This window comes from Mustela nivalis (assembly GCF_964662115.1).
Source record: "Mustela nivalis genome assembly, chromosome: 18".
NCBI lineage: Eukaryota > Metazoa > Chordata > Mammalia > Carnivora > Mustelidae > Mustela > Mustela nivalis.
Genome location: NC_139037.1, coordinates 16,369,242 through 16,391,979, shown reverse-complemented (window position 1 = coordinate 16,391,979; position 22,738 = coordinate 16,369,242). Strand labels below are relative to the sequence as shown.

The window sequence follows — 22,738 nt, the reverse complement described above, 5'->3', positions numbered from 1 at the left end:
AGTATAAATAGGGGCGCCTGGGTGGCTCAGTGGGTTAAGCCACTGCCTTTGGCTCAGGTCATGATCTCAGGGTCCTGGGATCGAGTCCCGCATCGGGCTCTCTGCTCGGCGGGGAGCCTGCTTCCCCCTCTCTCTCTCTGCCTATCTCTCCGTCTACTTGTGATTTCTCTCTGTCAAATAAATAAATAAAATCTAAAAAAAAAAAAAAAAGATTAGTATAAATAATAGGGGCACCTGGGTGGCTTAGTTGGCTGAGTAACTGCCTTCAGTTCAGGTCATTGGTCCTACATCAGGCTCCCCCTGCTCTTTGGGGAGACTGCTTCTCCTTCTCCCTCTGCCTGCTATTCCCTCTGCTCGTGTTCTTTTTCTGTCAAATAAATAAATAAAATCTTATTTTAAAATAAATAAATAATTTTTTAAAAGATATAGTATATTCAGTATAAATAATAGAGAAACAACAACTTGCTTTAGGTTTGTATTCACACATTAATAATCTAGCATCGAATTTTACAGGTAACTACTTGTCATTAAGTAACTTTAAAATCAGTTTGGATACTTTAATGATTATTTGAGCAGTTGCTCTGAATAATATAATTCTTAACTCATCAAAAGAATTAGCACAGAAGTGATTCTGCCTTTTAGTGCAATATTTTATTGTTATTGAGTATAATGTACCATTTTAAATCTTCCCATAACAAATGAATAGCTATTTTTCTTCTAGAGAATATAGCCAATTTTTTAGCCAACAGATATCCTAAGGATCATGACAGCAACCGTTGATGTAGTGAAAAATAACATTTAAAAAATAGTATGGGGGCGCCTGGGTGGCTCAGTGGGTTAAGCCTCTGCCTTTGGCTCAGGTCATGATCTCAGGGTTCTGGGTTTGAGCCCCTCATCGGGCTCTCTGTTTGGCAGGGAGCCTGCTTCCTCCTCTTTCTCTCTGCCTGCCTCTCTGCCTACCTGTGATCTCTGTCTGTCAAATAAATAAATAAAATCTTAAAAAAAAAAAAAAAAAGAAGAGTATGATAAAATAACATAGAGGACAAATTAGAAGTTAATATGAATATTAAGTGATCTGTTTATCTTTCTCTTTCTACCTTTGTTGGGCTTTTAGGATGGAGAAATTCCTCCTGTGTAAGAGTCTGTCCTATTGGTGAACTCTGTGTAGTTTCATTCTTGGGTCCAATTAAATTTCCCCAGGCCATATCTCTTCCTACCGTAATCCATCTTACATCCCAACATAAGATTATTTCCAATTTATATTACAACTTATATTTGTGGTAAAATACACATAACATAAAATTTACCATCTTAGCCATTTTTATTTTTAAGTGTATAGCTAAGTAGTATTAAGTATATTTGTACAACAATCTCAAGAAATTTTTCATCTTGCAAAACTAAAACTCTGTACCCATTAAACAACTCCCCATTCCCCTGTCCTCCCAACCCCTGGCAACTGCCACTCTAGTTTTTGTTTCTATGAGTTTGAATACTCTACCTACTTCATATAAGTTGACTCATACAATATTGCTCCTTTAGTGACTGGCTTGTTTCACTTACCATGATGTCTTCAAAGTTCATCCATGTTGTAGCATGTGTCAGAATTTCCTTCCTTTTTAAGGCTGCATAATATTCAATTCTTTGTATAATACCACAGTTTGTTTATCCATTCCATCAGTGGACATTTAGGTGGTTTTTTACCTTTTCTTTTAGAGGGGCCGGAGAGGGAGAGAAAGAATATTAAACAAATTTCGCACCCTTCACAGAAGAACAAACAAAAGCAAATAGCTCAAATTGCTTACGACTTGCTCTCTAAAGATTTTTTTCAGGGATTGCTGGGTAGCTCAGTTTGTTGGATGGCTGCCTTCTGCTCGGGTCTTGACCCCAGGATCCTGGAGTCAAGTCCCATATTGGGCTCCTTGCTCACCCTCTGCCTGTTCTGCCTGCTGCCCCCCTGCTTATGCTCTCTCTCTCTCTCTCACTCTCTGACAATTGATAAATAAAATCTTTAAAAATATAAATAAAATAAAATAAAACATTTTTTCTGGCTAAGATGGGCTTCAGACTATTCCCAGATCTTATTTTATGTTGTGACTATTTTCTAGAATTTCTTGGCCTTTTGGCTATTTCCCTAGAACTTTGAAGGCATTTAAAACATGGATAGACTGGTGGCTAGCCTTTCAGGTAGCTAGGTGACTAATTCAAGTGGGATGGCAGGTGACTAGATAGGTGAGTTGATAAGTATCAGGTAGAAGTGTTTATAACCCGTTTCACAGCATGACATTACCTGGGTAAGTGTGCCTCGAGGTGGAGAGGCCTCCCTTGCAGTCCTGCTTTGCTCCTACCACCTTGCCTCCTTTAGACAAGAACTTCATAGTAGTTATTACAGTCCTTTCTTTATAGGAGCACTTTTTGTAACTGGTAATTATATTAATTGTTGAATTTCTGCCTTCCCCATTGGACAGTAGGTCCAGTGAGGATATAGACTATTTTTTTTCTATCTCCACTGTATCTCCAATGTCAGTGTCTCACTGGAGCTGGCATATAGTAGATGCACAGTAAATGTTTACTTAAGAAAGGATAGATTGACCAGAGCTGAAATGACGATGAATATTTGCCATACTAATATGGTAAATTGAAATACTCGAAATCTTAAAGGGCTTAAACAAGTGCCAAAAGAAAGGTGTGCAGGCTTCAAGGCCGGCACGCTAGTATCCATGTAAACTGCGTATCTTTGGCAGGTGCTGCAGGTGCCCATGACAGTGTGTCAAGGCAGCAAAATCTCTCCTCAGAAAGATGAAAAAATAAAACGATCTGTACCTGGTCAGTGGCAGTTTGTCAGTTTCTAGCCAACCATGAGAAACACTCCTAAGAATTTTATCTTTTTTCCTTTTTGAAAAACGCATATGTTCACTGTTAGAACACAGAAGTGTATGTATGTTATTCACTTATTTTTGAGTTCTTTTTAAATTTTTTTTAAGATTTTATTTATTTATTTGACAGAGAGAGATCACAGTAGACAGAGAGGCAGGCAAAGAGAGAGAGAGAGGGAAGCGGGCTCCCCGCCGAGCAGAGAGCCCGATGCGGGACTCGATCCCAGGACCCTGAGATCATGACCTGAGCCGAAGGCAGCGGCTTAACCCACTGAGCCACCCAGGTGCCCTATTTTTGAGTTCTTAAACTCATCTTGGCAAAAACTTTGACCGAAACAGCAAACAGCACCCAGTAAATCGCTTTCTAAAATTTGTTTAGTGTACTTGTAAAGAAAGTTAGCAAATTCCTAAAGGTGACTTTTGAAGTTTAGATTGTTCTCAGTGGAGCATTAACAAATAACAGTCACAGAGCTGAAGATTTCTTAAGTCTTTTCCTACTATGACTCAGTGGATGATTTAATCACATAATGTTACACAGGCCCTAAAAAACAAGTTTCAGAGTTTCATAAAGAGTCATATTCTTCAATTATTTTCTCTTTTCTTTATCCCACTTGGTGGAAATTTCAGTTCATTATTTGGCAGTCACATTTATTTACCTAGCAATACCTTATACCCGAATTTTCTAAGCACTTAAAAAAGTATCAGTTCCTTCTTTACAATGTGCCTATGACATTCAACAAGCACGCTTTCCATTTCTTTGACATGGAAATTAAAGCAAAGTGAGGCGTTTTACTATAGACCATACAATAGGTTCCTTCATTTTAGGTCATCTCATTAACACACTGAAACAGCAGACCCCGCAGTTAGTCTTTCTGATGATTATCTTTCCATATGTGGTTTTCTCTGAAATTGGGCCCTAAGGAATTAAGAGAAAGTATCTCTATTCTGGAATGTAAAATTAAAATAGATTTCCAGTTATGTATGTTACACTCTGGCAAGTTTGATGGCTTCTGATCTAGCTTACTTTTTTTTTTCTTTTTCCACACAGATTGATAGAACTACATTCTCCTGATAGCAGGAACACGTTGATCCTGCGCTGCAAGGATACAGCCACAGCACACTCCTGGTTCGTAGCTATCCACACCAACATAATGGCTCTCCTCCCACAGGTATTGGCTGAACTCAATGCCATGCTTGGTGCAACCAGTACAGCCGGAAGCAGCAAGGAGGTCAAGCATATTGCCTGGCTGGCAGAACAGGTAGGTTGAGAGGCAGGGCAAGGTCTCACTGGGTCACCATTCAGGGCCAAGGTGGTTCCCCCATTTCATATATCTATAATATTTATCATGCAGTCAGGTCCTGGATATCTAGCTTGCAGATCTTTTGTTTGTTGTTCTTGTGTTTCTCCTCCCTACCATTTAGTTATTTGTTGCTAATTATCACCTCCACCAGAAGAACTGAGTGTCATGATATCATCATTACAACATAACTAAAAAGAGATTCCTATTACCATCTCTGTCCTTAATGACAGAGGATAATTTTCATGATTTTATAATAGGTTCAGCAAACATTTTCTGCAAAGGGCCAGATACTGTCACAACTACGTGGCAGTTGCAACAAGAGAACAGTGGCAGACAGTATGAAAATGCAGAGGTGTGGCTGTATTTCAATAAAACTTTATTTATAAAAACAGGTACTAGGCTGCATTTAGCCCATAGGTCATAGTTTCACAACCCCTGTTCTAGTCTGCTGTCAGTTTCAGGGACAGAAAGCTTATTCTCCTGTTCTGGGAAAAGTATAAAATATACAAAATATTTTACAAGACATGAGCCAGATGTATATTTGTCTTCCATAACTGAAAAATGAAGAGAGGAAAAGCAAAACTTAAGTAGACATTGGGTGAAAGGAAAGGAAGAACTTAATGCAAGTTAGTTTGAATCCCATTTTGACAAAAGTGAAACCTTGAATATATATGGTGTTATAGTACATCCTGTTTCTTTTGGGTCCTTCACTGCCAGCTACGGCACCAGGAGTTGAAAAAGGAAGATTGAACAAAGGGTTCCAGGATGAGTGTTCAAAGTTGTAGTTCTGGCTTCCACTGCTCTCAGATCTTCCTAAAGTTTCTTTCATCTCTTCGAATCCTACTTCCCTCATGTGTGTCCAAGGGGGCAGGGATTATGTCAGTATCAGCCTAGGAATATTTTGTTCTTTTTTGTTTTGTTTTAACTATGGTTTGTGAGGTCTAGCCCTTTCCTCCATCCCATGCCCCACCTCATGCCCTACCTCAACCTCAACAGAGTTCTGATTTGATAGATCTGTAGTGGGGTCTAGCAGTCTTGTTTGGTAAGTCACTAGGAGGTTGTGTGGAGACCAACATTGGATTCCACTAATCTCTTTTTCCTTTTGAGCTCTGAAATTTTATAAATGTTTCAAATAATAATTATAATAAATTAGAACACAGAATTAACACTGATAATTTCTAGGCAGTATAGTCAGGATAACTAAGCAGAGAAGAAACTAATGAGAATCATGTTTTAAGTACTTATGACTTTGAAAGTTTTAGTATTTTAGTTGTTTATCATTGTTACTAAATTTTTAAAAGTTTTTTTATTTTAGTTCCAGCATAGTTAACATACAGTGTTATATTAGTTGCAGCTGTACGATAATGTGATTCAACAATGCTTTTTTTTTTTTTTAAATTTTATTTATTTATTTGACAGAAAGAAATCACAGGTAGATGGAGAGGCAGGCAGAGAGAGAGAGAGGGAAGCAGGCTCCTTGCTGAGCAGAGAGCCCGATGCAGGACTCGATCCCAGGACCCTGAGATCATGACCTGAGCTGAAGGCAGCGGCTTAACCCACTGAGCCACCCAGGCGCCCCGATTCAACAATTCTTATGGTACTCATTGCTCATCATGTTAAGTCTACTCTTTAAACCCCATCACCTATTTCACCCATTCCACTATCCACCTCCTATCTGATAACTATCAGTTATTTCTCTATAGTTAAGAGTCTTTTTCTTGGAAAATTAGTAACTATTCTTCTTAAATGGTTTCAACGAATGGAAAAGGAAGGAAAACTTCCAAATTCATTCTATGAGTCCAGCATTACCCTGATACCAAAACTAGATAAAGACACATAAAAAAGAGAATTATAGGCTAATATTCCTGATGACCATAGATGAAAAATTCTCAAAACAAAAAAAAATACTACCAAACCAAACCAAATTCAAAAATACATTAAAAAAAGATTCATCTCAATCAAATGGGATGTAGTCCTGGGTTACAAGCATGATTTGATTGACAAATCAATCAATGTCATATATCACATCAATAAGAGAATGGATAAGGACTATATGATCATTTCAGTAGATGCAGAAAAAGCATTTGACAATGTATAACATCCATTCATGATAAAATCTCTTGACAAAATAGGTTTAGAGGGAACGTACCTCAACATAATAAAGACTGGATATGAAAGACCCACAGCAAACATCATACTCAAAGGATGACCACTCATCATTTTTACTTAGCATAATACCAGAAATCCTACCCATAACAATCAGACAACTAAAAGAAATAAAAGAGATCTGAATTGGTAGGGAAGAAGTAAACTTTCAGTATTTGTGGATGACATGATACTCTATATAGAAAACCTAAAAGAGGGGCGCCTGGGTGGCTCAGTGGTTTGGGCTGCTGCCTTCGGCTCAGGTCATGATCTCAGGGTCCTGGGATCGAGCCCCGCATCGGGCTCCCTGCTCCGCAGGAAGCCTGCTTCCCTCTCTCTCTCTCTCTCTCTGCCTACTTGTGATCTCTGTCTGTCAAATAAATAAATAAAATCTTTAAAAAAAAAAAAAAAAAAAAACCTAAAGGACTCCACCAAAAAACTGCTAGAACTGGTCAATGAATTCAGTAAAATCCACAGGATACAAAATTAGTGCACAGAAATCTGCTGCACTTTTATACACTAAAAATGAAGCAGCAGAATGATAAATTAAGAAAAAAATCCCATTTACAATTGCCTCCTGTACTCAGAAAACTATAAAACACTGATGAGAGAGATTGAAGATGACAAAGAAATTGAAAGACATACCATGCTCATGAATTTGAAAAATAAATACTGTTAAAATGTTAAATGTTAACACCATATATATTCAAGGTTTCCCTTTTGTCAAAATGGGATTCAAACTAACTTGCATTAAATGCATTAATGTTAAAATGTCTATACTATCCAAAACATTCTGCACATTTAGTGCAGTCCCTATCAGAATACCAACAGCATTTTTTACAGAACTAGAAGAACAAAGAATACCAAAATTTGTGTGGAACTGCAGTAGACCCCAGAGAGCCAAAGCAATCTTGAAAAAGAAAGGCAAAGCCAGAGGTATCATAATTCTCAACTTCAAAGTGTATTACAAAGCTGTAGTAATCAATACAGTATGGTACTGACTCAAAAATAGACATAGATCAATGGAAGAGAATAGAAAATCCACATGTAAACCCACAATTACATGGTCAATTAATTTTCATAAAAGGAAGAAAGAATATAAAATGGGAAAAAGAATGTCTCTACAACAAATGGTGCTGGGAAAATTGGACAGCTGTATGTAAAAGAATGAAACTAGACCACTTTTTTGCACCATACACAAAAATAAATTCAAAATTGATTAAAGACCTAAATGTGAGGGATGCCTGGGTGGCTCATTCAGTTAAGCAGCTGCCTTCAGCTCAGGTCATGATCCCAAGGTCCTGGGATCGAGTCCTGCATTAGGGACCCTGCTTCTCCCTCTGCCTGCCACTCGCCCTGTTTGTGTTCTCTCTCTCTCTGATAAATAAACAATTCTTAAAAAAAAAAAAAAAGAAAAGAAAAAGATCTAAATGTTAGACCTAAAACATCAAAGTTCTAGAAGACAACACAGGCAGTACTTTCTGAGGCAGTCGTCTTTTGCTGAGGCAAGGGAAATAAAAGCAAAAATAAACTATTGGGACTTCATCAAAATAAAAAACTTACACACAGTGAAAGAAGCAGTCAACAAAACTAAAAGGCAGCCTACTGAATGGAAGAAGATATTTGCAAATGACATATTTGATAAAGGTTTAGCCAAAATATATAAAGAACTTCTACAACTCAGCTCCCCCCAGAAACAAAAGAAACAAGTGTTGGCAAGGATATGGAAAAAATAGAACCCTTATGCACTGTTGGTTGGAATGCAAATGGTGCAACCACTGTGGAAAGTAGTAGGTAGATTCCTCATAAAATTAAAAAATAGAACTGTCTTATGATCAAGTAATCACGCTACTGGGTATTTACCCAAGGAATATAAGAACACTAATTTGAAAGCTTACATGCACCCTTATGTTTATTGCAGCATTATTTACAATAGTCAAGTTGTGGAAGCAGCCCAAGTGTCCAATGACTGATGAATGGATAAAGAAGATGTTGTATATATACACAATGGAATATTATTCAGCTATAAAAAAGAATGAAATCTTGACATTTGCAACAATACAGATAGGGTTAGACAGTATAATGCCAAGTGAAATAAGTCAGTCAGAGAAAAATACCATATGATTCACTCAAATGTGGAATTTAAGAAGCAAACAAACAAAAAACAAGCAAAGGGAAAGTATAAGAGAGAAACTAATCAAGAAACACACTCTTAACTAGAGAGAACAAACTTAATGGTTACCAGAGTGGAGGGATGAGTTGAATGGATGGTAGGGATTAAGGAGTACACTTGTTGTGATGATGTATGGAATTGTTGAATCATTATATTGTGCACCTGAAACTAATGTACCGTTGTATGTTAACTCACTGAAATTAAAATAGAATTTTAAAAAAATACAATTTTTATCCTCATTAAAAAAATTTTTTCTTATTTTGCCGCTCTTTTTTTCTTTGTTTGTTTTATTTCTTAAATTCCACATATGAATGAAATCATATGGTATGTCTTTCTGTGACTGACGTATTTCACTTACCATTATACTCCAGTTCCATCCCTGTTGCTGCAAATGGCAAGATTTCATTCTTTTTATGGCTGAATAATACTCCATTGTGCATCCACATCTTCCTTTTTTTTTTTTTTTTAAGGCTTTATTTTTAAGTAATCTCTACACCCAGTGTGGAGCTCAGACTTATAACCCTCAGAGATCAAGAGTCACATGCTTGAGCAGCTGGGTGACTCAGTTGGTTAAGCTTCTGCCTTTAGCTCGGGTCCTGATCCCAGGGTCCTGGGATCAAGCCCCTCATTGGGCTCTCTGCTCAGCAGGGAGCCTGCTTCTCCTTCTCTCTTTGCCTGCCTCTCTGTCTACTTGTGGTTTCTCTCTCTGTCAAATAAATGAATAAAATCTTTTTTTTTAAAGATTTTATTTATTTATTTGACAGACAGAGATCACAAGTAGGCAGAGAGGCAGGCAGAGAGAGAGAGAGGAGGAAGCAGGCTCTCCGAGGAGCAGACAGCCCGATGCGGGGCTTGATCCCAGGACCCTGGGATCATGACCTGAGCCGAAGGCAGAGGCTTTAACCCACTGAGCCACCCAGGCACCCCAATAAATGAATAAAATCTTAAGAAGAAAGAGTCACATGCTCCACTGACTGAGCCACTCTGGTGCCCCTATACCACATTTTCTTTATTTAATCATCTATGGATGGACACTTGGGCTGCTTTCACAGTTATGCTATTGTAAATAATGCTGTTGTAAGTGGAGGGGTGTATATATTGTTTCAAATTAGTATTTTTGTATTCTTTGGGTATTCTTTAAAGATTTTATTTATTTATTTGACAGACAGAGATCACAAGTAGGCAGAGAGGCAGGCAGAGAGAGAGAGGATTACTCCTCTGCAGGCTCCCCGCCGAGCAGAGAGTCCGATGCGGGGCTCGATCCCAGGACCCTGATATCACGACCTGAGCCAAAGACAGAGGCTTTAACCCACTGAGCCACCCAGGCACCCCTTCTTTGGGTATTCTTACTCAGTAGTTTGATTACTGGATTTTAGGGTAGTTCTATTTTTAGTTTTCTATGGAAACTCCATACTACCTTCCAAGATGACTACAGCAGTTTGCATTCCTGCCAACAATGTAAGAGGGTTCTTTTCTCTCCACATCCTTGCCAACACCTGTTGTTCCTTGTATTTTTTCATTGTAGCCATTCTGACAGGTTGATTTGTATTTTCCTGATGATGAGTGATGTGGAGTCTTTCTGTGTCTGTTGGCGATCTGGATGTCTTCTGTGTAGAAATGTTTGTTCATGTATTCTGTCAAGTTTTTAATTGGATTATTCGTTTTTTGGGTATTGAGTTGTATAAGTTCATTATTTCTAAATTTTTATATGTTACTTGAAAAACTCAACTGAGTGGTAATTGTGCTATGCTTTCAGCAATGTTAGAAATCCTCATGATCTTAAAAGGTAATACATTTATTCACAGGGTTCACAGGTCAGAATAAAAAGTTAATAGGTGGAAAATCTTACTCTTCTTTTTGTCCCCCATGAACCCAGTTCCCACCCCTTTTCCCAAAAGGGGTAATCACTTTCACTCCTTTCTAGTAAATCTTTTGAGAGTTTCTTTATGCAAATAGAAGCAAATATGAACCCATATTCTTTTTCTCTTTTATAAAAGAAGACCGCATATTATGCATACTACTTTATACCTTGCTGGTTTTTTTCATTAAACAATATATTCTGGAGATCTTTCTATATAAATGCAGAGAAAACATTCCTTTTTTTTTTTTTTTTTTTTTACAACTATATGTGTTTCCATTGTGTGGCCATAATTAAATAAGCACTCCTCCCAGTTTTGTTGTTACAATCTTTTGCCCTTATAAAGGATGGTATGGTGAATAATCTTGTAATTTGTCCTTTTACACATGTGCTATCCAAACTCTTTGGTTTCCAAGTTCAGGTAGACCAGGGAACCCATATTATCTGAAGTATTTGGTTCTTAAATTTGTGGGAGTGAGTAGTAAAACTTTGGTTAGTAAGGGATTTATCCCAAAATGTAACTGATGTAGCAGTAGCTATATTTGGATATTGAGAGTTTAGAGACTAGGGAATATTTCTGTACCTGGAGGATAAGTCCCCAGAAGTACTGGGTCCAAGGGTGTGTTAGTTATCTATCGCTATATGACAAATGACTCCAAAACTTAGTGGCCTTAAAATAACAAATATTTACCTCACATAGTTTTTGAAGATTAGAAATTCGGCAGTGGTATAGCTGGGTGGTTCAGGCTTGGGATCCCTTGTGAAGTTGCAGTCAAGCTGTCCGCCGGGGGCAGTCTTGGAAGGGTTGACTGAGGTTGGGAGGTCCACTTCAAGCATGATTCATTCACAGGGCTGTTAGCAGGAGGCCTCAGTTTCCTGCCATGCAGGCCTTGGTACAGGGCTGCCTGAGAGTTCTTTTTTTTTTTTTTTTTTTTTTTAAAGATTTTATTTATTTATTTGACAGACAGAGATCACAAGCAGGCAGAGAGAGAGGAGAAAGGAGGAAGCAGGCTCCTCATTGAGCAGAGAGCCCGATGTGGGGCTCGATCCCAGGACCCTGGGATCATGACCTGAGCTGAAGGCAGAGGCTTTAATCCACTGAGCTACCCAGGCACCCCTGCCTGAGAGTTCTTAAGACATGGCTACTGGTTTTCCCCAGAGTGAATGACCTGAGAGAAAAAACAAGCTGAAGCCACAGTGTCTTTTATGACCTAGACTCTTCTGCCTTATTCTTTCCATTAGCAAGTTACGAAGTCCATTCTACACCCAAGGGCTCCATCTCTTAAAAGGAAGAGTAGTGCAAAGAATTTGTGGACATATTTTTAAAAATCACAAAGGGTATATGCATTTATAATTTTGTTGTTTTGGTTTTTTTTTTTTAAGATTTGTTTATTTGACAGAGAGAGACACAGCAAGAGAGGGAGCACAAGCAGGGGTAGTGGGAGAGGACAAAGCAGCTTCCCGCTGAGCAGGGAGCCTGAGGTGTGGCTCGATTCCAGGATCCTGGGACCATGACCCAAGCCGAAGGCAGACACCCAACAACTGAGCCACTCAGGACCCCCGCATTTGTAATTTTGATAAAAATTGCCAAATTGCCTTCCATCAGGGTTGAACTAATTTAGATTCCCACCAGCAATATGAGAGTTGTTAAACTTTTAAAGTGAAATTAGTTTGGTCTATGATACATAAAGACAAGTAAGAAGGAGAAGAACTTAACCACCAGTTCATCACAATATGTCTTCTACAGACCATATTTATGTGGTGGTTCCTCCAATCAATTTTGAGCTCTTGCAAGATGGGAGCACATTTTTTCGCAAATCTTTACTACCCACAGAGAACTTAGCCAAATGCTATGTATATAGTAGATGCTCAGTAATTTTTTTGTGTATATTTATATACATACAAAAGCAAGCAAACAAATCACTAATGGTAAAATATTGTCCAAGAACACAAGCTCAGGGTTGGGAAATAATACTAAGTAAAAAGGTTTAATCTCTTTAAAAAAATAGTACCACTGAACTAATTCAACATACTGTTTCTAAAATACTCTTCATTTTTACTTTTTTGAAGTAGTTGTTTGTTACCCAAATCAGATATCACTGTTGGTATAAGGTGTTCAAGCAAGACTGAATACATTTTTCAGAGGTGTTATAAGTATTATAATGAACTTATGATAAGGTTAAGTTTGAATTCTGTAAATGCTAAAGCCTTTTCTAACTGTAAGATTAATTCTTTGAGTGTGAAGGTGGTTAAAATAATTTTAGATTATATAATCTATTCACTAGAGGTAAGCATTTCTTTTGGCATAAGGTGTCTTTACTGAAAATCTTGCATATAAATGAAGTTGTTTCAATTGTACTTAGAAAAGATAGTTGTGGGGCACCGGGGTGGCTCAGTCCATTGAATGCCTGACTCTTGATTATGGCTCAGGTCATGATTTCACAGTCCTGGGCATTGGGTGTCAGAGGTGTCAGACTCCCTGATGTGGAACCTGTTTAGGATTCTCTGTCTGCCCCTTCCCTCATGCTGATTCTGACCTCACGCTTTCTCTTTTTCTAAAAAGAGAAGGAAAAAAAAGTCATTTTGTGGAGATAAATTTAGGAAGGTTGTTTATTTAAATGATCTCTCCTTAATTTGTCTTCTGCTATTTCACATTGTATAAAAACTGAGTTTGCTTAAAACAGCAGAAACCTATACTATAGGTAATCGGTTAACAATAGATAATCTCTTCTCTGCACAGGGACTTCTGTCTCTTCATTGATACTGATTTTTATGTGACTGATAGTTTACTTTTTATTGGTTATATTCTTAAAAGAGAATTTTCTTTAAGTCCACCAAATTGGGGGGCATATGTTACCTATAAAACCAGTATTTGTAAGCAGTTGAGTATTGATTAGAAAAGCTAAGACAGCCAAAGAAAGCCTTGTTTCCACAGTTCCTAATTTGTTCCTGATAATTCTCAAAACGTGTAAGTACACTAAATGAGCATTAGTGGAATGGCTCATTTAGTTTTTGCTTTCTGTTTTTTTATCACAGTAACAGAATAATAGAAGTATACCACCTGTCAAAAGATTGATTTATCAGATTAGGATTTAGAAAATGAATAGTAACTATTAGCAGTTTTTCATCTTTAGTGTTATTCAACTCTATTTATCAAAAAATAAAATTTGGTGAAGGCTGTTGTTTGGCCAGGTATTATGCATGTGTGGGTGTTGAAACACAAACAAACCAGAACCCTAACATTAGTATCTCTTTTTTCTCTGGCCAAAACCTTAATAGTGGAGCCCCAAGGCTGCTTGTACTGATACCACAACCAAAAATACATGCTATATATAAAGCAGGAAGCATTTTGACTCTACTGAAAGCAAACAGTATCCTTATAACTAAAGGCAAATAGACAAACAGAATGACTTAAATTGATGTTTCACTTTTCTGCAATGGTAAGTAGAAGAGGGAAAAGAAATTCTTTTAAGACTTAAGGGGAGCCTGGGTGGCTCAGTGGGTTAAGCCTCTGCCTTCAGCTCAGGTCATTATCCCGGGGCCGTGGGATCGAGCCCTGCGTTGGGCTCTCTGCTCAACGGGGAGCCTGCTTCTCTCTCTCTCTCTCTCTCTGCCTGCCTCTCTGCCTACTTGTGATCTCTGTCTGTCAAATAAATAAATAAAATCTTAAAAAAAAAAAAAAAAAAAAAGACTTAAGACTCCAAGACTCTATAGACTCAAAGGGACCAAAGAATAAACACTTTTTAAAAATTGTTAGTTGAGGGGTGCCTGGGTGGCTCAGTGGGTTAAGCCTCTGCCTTCAGCTTAGGTCATGATCTCAGGGTCCTGGAATCGAGACCCACATGGGGCTCTCCACACAGCAGGGAGCCTGCTTCTCCCTGTCCATTTGCCTGCCTCTCTGCCTACTTGTGATCTCTCTGTCAAATAAATAAACAAAATCTTTAAAAAACTTTTTTTAGTTGAGGGGCACCTGTGTGTCTCAGCTGGTAAAGCAGCTGCCTTCAGCTCAGGTCATGATTCCAGGGTTCTGGGATCGAGCCCCACCATTGGGCTCCCTGCTCAGGAGAGAGCCTGCTTCTCTCTTTCCCTCTGCCTGCTGCTCTGTTTACTTGTGCTCTCTATCTGTCAAATAAATAAATAAAATCTTTTAAAAAAATTGTTAGTTGAACAAAAAGTTCTCTATTTGAAATTAGATATTGCTTCTATTGGTATTAGCAATTTTCCTTTATTGCCTGAAATATCTTCTCTGGGAAGAAATACATTTAACTTGGGTTTTCTAGAGGCAGCCTTCAAAATCTCTCTTACAACTTAAGGGAAAAATTCGTTTTAAAAAGTCAGATTGCTGCAATGCCTAAGTGCCTCAGGCAGTTAAGCATCTGACTCTAGATTTTGGCTCAGGTCATGATCTCAGGGTTGTGAGGCTGAGCCCTACATTGGGCTCTGTGCTTGGCATGGAGCTTGCTTAGGATTCTCTCTCTCCCATTGCCTCCCTCCCCCTCCTCTCTCTCTACCTATCTTTAAGGGGAAAAAAAAAAAGTCAGGTTGCCATTTTAACCTCTTGGGAAAATAGGTTTTACATTATAGTAGTCCCCCTTATGCATGGAGGATATATTTCAAGACCCCCAGTTGATGCCTGAAAGCATAGATAGTACGAAATATCTATGATATTTGGTTTAGAATATTTAGAAATTCGGTAGTTTATATATACTATGTTTTTTCCTATTCATACATGCATATGATAAAATTTAATGTATTAAATTAGGCACAGTAAGAGATTAACAAGAGCTAATAATATAATAATTAGAGCAGTATACTATAATAAAAGTTATATGAATGTGGTCTCTTTTTCTCTTAAAATATTTTATTGTACTATATTAGTGATTTTTATGGTGATGTGAGATGAAGTGAGTTGAATGGCATAGTCACTGTGATAGAGCATTAGGCTATGACTGACCTTCGGTCCATATGTTAGAAGAAGGATCATCTTCTTCAGGACCATGGTTGACAGTTGGTTACTGAAAGCATGAAAAGCAAAACCATGTCTTCCCTTTTGAAATATTATTCATAATAATAATCTCAGAGACAAAGACTTAGAAATCCCTTTGGGGTTATCTGTGACCCCAAAATATAAGAATCCAAGAGAACCTTTTTGGAACTGATTCCCTCCAGGTATTATAGAGTTACCCAGAGACTAAATATAGAATCTTAGAAAAACTTGGGTTCACTGATAAGAAAAGTAAAATTATTTCTATAGAACCTTGCTGGAATCTCAGAGTAAGGTCGTATATTTTGTGCTTCCAGCACATAAAAGAACATAGGTAACTTGACTGGCTAGAATTCATCTCCAGCTTCTGGAATCAGTTTGTGGCTCTAACTACAAGGGGAAAATTCTGGTAGTAGATGTTATAACACAGAACTAAACCACTCAGTCCCCTTTTCATCTTATAGATACATTCTTAAGTTTCTCTGACATGTTCAAATGACCTTCAGATGTCATTAAGGAAGAGAAAATAAGAAATAGCTTTAAAGACAACTCTGTAAGAGACCAGTAGATTCATCATTTTGATTTCTCCTTGAAGTCATCAGTTATAGCTGAAGCATCAGTGTTTTTTTGTTTTTGTTTTAGGATTTGTGTAAAAATAACACTATTGTTAAGCATTCCCTGTTTGTTGTTTCATGGGGAGAAATGTTTTGATATACCAGGGCTTTTGTTCAGCATAGTCTTTTGCTTTATGACTTTGGATTCTTGACAATATGGATAAATAGTGGTTATTTCCCTAAATTTTTAAATCCTCACAGAGGTAACTGAGCTTTATGTGGGTAAATGCAATGGTACATTTGAAACAAAACATAAACTTCCTAAAGTATAATGGGGAACTCTGTAAAAACAGAGTCCTATCACTAGATAATGTCTCACTCTGGGAGAGCATTTCCAGCTGAAACAATCCACCTCATAGTGGAGAGTCCTAGCCAGTGGAAAGGAACCTGATGGGATATTTCCTATTCTTCAAACCTCTTAGGTTCAGGGAACAAAATGGAGATACTCTATGTTAGACCATCACTGAAGGGACTTTTACAGCTTTATAACATTATAGTTAGCTCTGCTTTCTGGATTTTACCATTGTAACAGGCAAAACTAGATGGTGGAAGACAACAATGGAGACCTGTCCTCATGGCTGTGACTGAGAAGGATTTGCTGCTTTATGACTGTATGCCGTGGACAAGGGATGCCTGGGCATCACCATGTCATAGCTACCCTCTTGTTGCCACAAGGTAAGTTTAAAGACAAAAAAATAAAATAAAATAAAATAAAATAGCTGTCCTACTCTAAATCTACCAAAAAATTTTAAAGTGAATTCTATTATATTGGGTACCTGAAGTAGCATTTAAGTAGTAGACATAGATGGTTGAGACAAAAATTTTTCTTTCATAACCTTATTGATTATTTTGCAGCTCCCGGCTCAGTAAATGTTTTCTGTCATTAGCATTTTTTTAAGTTGTTGAAACAGCTTCCTAGAACTGTTGCTTCAAGTCTTGCTTAGTCATGAAGATAAATAGTAGGGGTTTTTTCCCTTTACTTTATTGATTGTGACTAGAAAACCACTGAAATTGGGGTAACCTTTTGAATGTGTGATGAATTCACTTAAACCAGAATATAGTACTGTGGATAAACCACACAAATCAGCCAAAATATTCTTCAGTTCTCTTTCTAGTATAAGAGCACATAATTTTGATGCCAGCAAATAGACATTGATTTGACCTAAAGCAACAGGAAATTTCTAGCATGCCAGATGTGGAAAGTTGGAAGGGAAATGAATAGAGATATGTAGATTTGGGGGCCAATGTGTCTTTCAAGGTAACTAGAAACTAGTCTGAAACTAGAAAACATATTCACATTTAACTTTATTTGGGCTTAAAAAAAAATCCAGCTTTGAAGTAACTCAAAAACTATACATTAAAAAGGAACTCCACAGAAAAGTATTTGGTATTTTTAAAAAAAAGCTACATGACGAGGCCGTCTGGTATGTCCCCCGAGGAATGGTGTGGTGGGGGTAAGAGTGGTGATGAGGGTTCCTGCTTAGAGTAGACCAAGAGTCATTGGAGGAGTATTCTCTAAATTACAGGAAGACTTTCACGGTGTATAGGATTTCCTTCAACTTTCCAAGTTGTCTTATATATGTAATTCTTTTTATAGAAATATAATTCCCACATAACTTTTAGGAATTTTTCTGTAATTTAGAGCTGGAGCACCTAGATCACAGAATACAGATAAAGGATTTGTTGAACCTAAGAATTAGGGAGTTGCACCCTCATTAATTCCTTGAGGACATAAGAATTCTACAGAAAGACTGAATTTAACCATCAGTTCTCTGGGTTGGTTTTGTTTTTTTCCCCTCTGGATTTTTGTTTTTTAAATTCCCACTAAATTATAACTTCTTTGAGGTTAAGAACTATGACTGAGTCATCTCAGCACATCCATAAATCTTAATCAAATTCGATTCTATTACTTATAGTTTCTCAGTCATAGTTACATTAGGAGCATGACAGGAATCCTGTGAAAACATGTGGACATATCTCAGTAGTTATGATTCCAACAATTAAATTTGTATCTCCCAAAGATTTAGAGTTTATGAATATGACTAAAAGATCTCTTAAGTTTCAGGGCGCCTGGGTGGCTCAGTGGGTTAGGGCCTCTGCCTTCTGCTTAGGTCATGATCCCAGAGTCCTGGGATCAAGCCCCGCATCGGGCTCTCTGCTCAGCAGGGAGCCTGCTTCCTCCTCTCTCTCTGACTTTCTCTCTACCTACTTGTGATCTCCGTCTATCAAATAAATAAATAAAAACTTAAAAAAAAATCTCTTAAGTTTTAATTTTATGGAAGAAGCCTATACTCTAGTTACAGTCATAGAATGCAAGGAGCAGCTTTATCCTTAGACATTTCCTTAATTTTGTGTCACTAGAGAGATGGAGCAGAAATCTGTGACATCCCATAGATGAGCCTCAGTTCAGTACTAGAAAGTACAATCCTATAAACAAATAATTTCTGGCCATTGACTAGATGGGGCCTAGACTATCAAAGCCCTTTGGTACTAAAGAAGGAGATGGCATGATTCTTTGTCTACTATCAGTGTACCTTATTTTGCAAATACGGAAAAGATATAAATAAGACTTACGACTAAAACTTTAAAACTCTTAGGAGAAAATACAGGAATATATCTTTTGACCTTAGCTTAGGCAGACCTTCTTGGATAGTACACAAAAGCACAACACAAGAGAAAAAAATAAATAAATTGGGCTTCATTAAAATTAAAAACTTTTATGCTTCAGATGTCACCATCAAAAAAGTGAAAAGACAACCCACAGAATGGGAGAAAATATTTGCAGATCATTTATCTAATTTGGAACTTGTATCTAGAAAATATAAAAACTCTTATAGCTCAATAATAAAAAAGGTAAACTACCCAATTCAAAAATGAGAAAAAGAATCTAAAAAAATTTTGTCTAAAGAAGATATGCAAATGTCCAATAAGCACAATGAAAAGATGCTCGACATAATTAGCCATGAAGGAAATGCAAATTAGAACTACAGTGAGATACCATTTCCCAACCACAAGGATGGCTATAATTAAAAAGGCAGATAATAACAAGTGTAAACTAGGATGTGGAGAAAATGGAACCCTCCTACACTGCTGATGGGAATGTAAAATGGTGCAGTTGATGTGGAAAATAGTCTGGCAGTTCCTCAAATGGCTAAATACAGAGTCACCATACAACCTAGCAATTCCATTTTTAGGTTGTATACCCCAAAGACATGAAAACTTATGTCCACACAAAAACTTCTACATGAGGGGCGCCTGGGTGGCTCATTGGTTAAGCATCTGACTTGATCTCAGCTCAGGTCTTGATCTCAGGATCATGAGATCAAGCCCATTGGGCTCAAGCCCAGTGTTAGGCTCTACAGTGGGCATGGAGCTTATTTTAAAAAGGAAAGAATAGAAAAGCAAAAACTTATATATGAATGTTCCCAATAGCATTATTCATAATAACCAAACAATGGAAACAACCCCAACTGTTCATCAATTGAGAAATAAATGTATATCCATACAATGAAATATTATTCAGCAATAAAAAAGAATGTGTTCTTATACACCTTATTCCCCCCGCCCCCACCTGCCTCCCTGCCTACTTGTGATCTCTGTCAAATAAATAAATAAAATCTTTAAAAAAAAAAAAAGAGTGTGCTAAAATTAAATGTGATGGTTGCACAATTCTGTGTATATTAATATCCATTAATTATTTCTCAATAAAGCTGTTATAGGGGCACCTGGGTGGCTCAGTCGGTTAAGCCTCTGCCCTCAACTCGGGTGGTGATCTCAGGGTCCTGGGATCGAGCCCCGCATCGGGCTCTCTGCTCAGCAGAGCTTCCTCCTCTCTGCCTGCCTCTCTGCCTACTTGTGATCTCTCTCTCTCTGTTAAATTAAAAAAAAAAAATTTCTTTAAAAAAATAATAAAGCTGTTATAATTAAAACAACCCATCTCCCCAAAAACTCCAAAGATGTAATGGAAGAAATTAAGACCAATCCTTAATAAACTGCATTTGAGTTTCTATTTTGGCACTTAGAGTCGGTAATCAGCAGCATGTTTCTTAACATTTCTCTGCTGTAGAATTTCAGTTTGTTCAGTGAATGCTAATGGTATAGGGTGGTATGAGTATTGGATGAGTTAATATTTATAAAATGCTACAGTGGTACCTAACACATTGTATGTGCATAAGTAAGTGTTAGCTGCTTTACTTATAATTATTATTTATTATTAATTGACAATCTGTCAAAAAGGAATTCTGTGTAAAAAGTGTAATTGGGTTGATTTGGCCTTTGTTAAAAGAGGAACTTAGCTCTATCCAATAGTTTTTATAAATAGTGAATGTTTCATGTTAAATGTGAGGAATTCAAATGTATTATTTGGATCAACCTAGACCTGCAAATTGAACTTGGCCATAAATTAAATGGGTGGAGCCTATAGCTCTCTGAACATGTTGTTTCTTTTTTTTAAGATTTTATTTATTTATTTGACAAGAGATCAAGAGCATAAGCAGGGGAAGGGGCAGAGGGAAAAGGAGAAGCAGGCACCCCACTGAGTAGGGATCCCAATGTTAGGGGACTTGATCCCAGGACCCTAGGATCATGACCTGAGCCAAAGGCAGTTGCTTAATGAACTGAGCCACCCAGGTGCCTCTGAACATGTTGTTTCTTTTTTTTTTTTTTTTTTAAGATTTTATTTATTTATTTGACAGACAGAGATCACAAGTAGGCAGAGAGGCAGGCAGAGAGAGAGAGAGAGAGGGAAGCAGGCCTCCCGCGGAGCAGAGAGCCCGATGTGGGGCTCGATCCCAGGACCCCGAGATCATGACCCGAGCTGAAGGCAGCAGCCCAAACCACTGAGCCACCCAGGCGCCCCATGAACATGTTGTTTCTTAATAAGTTTAATTCGGGAGTGCCTGGGTGGCTCATTCAGATAAACATCTGTCTTCAGCTTGGGACATGATCCTGGGGTCCTGAGATCAAGCCCCTCATCGGGCTCTCTACTCAGCAGGAAGCCTGCTTCTCCCTCTTCCTCTGCCTCTTGTGCTTGTTCTCTGCCTCATATCAATAAATAAAATCTTTAAAAAGGTAAATAAGTTTAATTCACTTTGCAACAAGGATTCTTTACTCCTTGTTCAGGAAGTACCAGTAGATTAGGAGCAAAGATAACAAGCAGATGAGAGGTCTATTTTTTCCATGTGGCTTTGTCAGCGAGGTGGAATTGGTTGAACTCACTGCAAGATAGAAATAAGTGGACCTTAATCATCCTTTGCCTCCCCTAGTGGGTAGAGTTTGGCCACAGAGAGAAACCAAAGGATGGAACCGGACCAAGAGGTATCCCGCAGAGAGCAGCAAGGCCAGAAAGTGGTGTCTTTATGTCTTTTTGGTGTGGGAGAAAGAGAGGGTTTGAGATTTATGAGTAATGAAAAAGGGCTGAATATTCACTTTCGTTAATTCTACTCCTAGTACTTTGGAACATGTTCTTATGAATAGATGAGGCAAAGAAAAAAAAAGAAGATAGTATAAACACATAGAAAAGGAAAAGAGGGGCGCCTGGGTGGCTCAGTGGGTTAAGCCGCTGCCTTCGGCTCAGGTCATGATCTCAGGGTCCTGGGATCGAGTCCCGCATCAGGCTCTCTGCTCAGCAGGGAGCCTGCTTCCTCCTCTCCTCTCTCTGCCTGCCTCTCTGCCTACTTGTGATCTCTCTCTCTGTCAAATAAATAAATAAATAATCTTTAAAAAAAAAAGAAAAGGAAAAGAAATCAAGAATGTTGATTACCCACAAAAGTAGATAGTCCCTAATAAAATGAGAGTTAATTGCAGTTTCAAAATCAAAGAATGTTGTTAGAGTAATATAAATTAATATCATTTATTGGCTTGCACATTTACAGATTCTTAGAAACCAAGATATGTGTGTGTGTACAGTATTTTCACACTGGTGGGGAATTTGAGTAAAATATGATAAATGAAGATTTTTAAAAATTTTTTATTTTACATATTTCTTAAGATTAAGCCCAGATACATGATATAGGTAGAAAAACACATTGGTTTTAAAGGTGCTGTGGATTTTGTAGGATGTGCATTTTGTAGTCTTTTCCTATAAACTTTCTTTGACTAGAGAAGAAAAAGATCCAAAGATAGTGTGGCTACTTTACAATATGGAAAATTGAGTGGTGTTGTGCTTACAGGATTTAGGGGGCAAAAGCAGCTAAAACGCCTTTGCATGAGCTCATCTGGTCTCCCCACTAAAGGGGTCCTTTTGGCAGTATGTTCTAACCGACTGTGGCCCAGCCAGAGTCTAGCAGCTGGTTTGAATTAGATTTCCTCTGCCAAATATTTCATAATCAAAACCTGTAGGAAAAATTCTCCCAGACTTTATATTTTTTAATGTCTGACATGGGATTAGCAATCAAACTGAAATGGTAGGCTCCACCCTGTCACTTTGCCCATGCTCTGTCTTACTTGGATCATATGTGGAATAATTCTGAAACTTAACTTTTGCTGAGATAACTCATGTTTAATTGGCATGTTGGTTCTATGGGCATCTGCTCAGTGAGGCACTTCTCAAAGCATACTTTCATGAACCTCTGAGGATCCCCTTTTCAGGGGGTCTTTGAGTTTGAAACTATTTTCCTAGTAATACTAAGATGCTATTTGCTTTTTTTCCCTGTTGACATTGGTACTGAGGGTTGGTAAAATGGCTGGTGCTTTAGCATGAATCAAGGTAGTTGATTCCATACCAAACTGTATTGACTTGCCGGATGTTGGGGGCCACGGGGATGTTGGTTGCCAGTTTAACCCCCAAATG

General features: G+C 37.9%; 1 protein-coding gene across 1 annotated transcript in view; it reads left to right on the top strand.

The window, feature by feature from the left end:
* Nucleotides 1-22,738, top strand: part of SNTB2 (syntrophin beta 2) — a 115,692-nt gene that overhangs the window by 65,221 nt on the left and 27,733 nt on the right. The window contains exons 3-4 of the mRNA XM_082711732.1: nucleotides 3,922-4,132; nucleotides 16,481-16,623. Coding sequence (XP_082567858.1) covers nucleotides 3,922-4,132; nucleotides 16,481-16,623 — 354 coding nt within the window. The remainder of the gene's footprint in view (nucleotides 1-3,921; nucleotides 4,133-16,480; nucleotides 16,624-22,738) is intronic.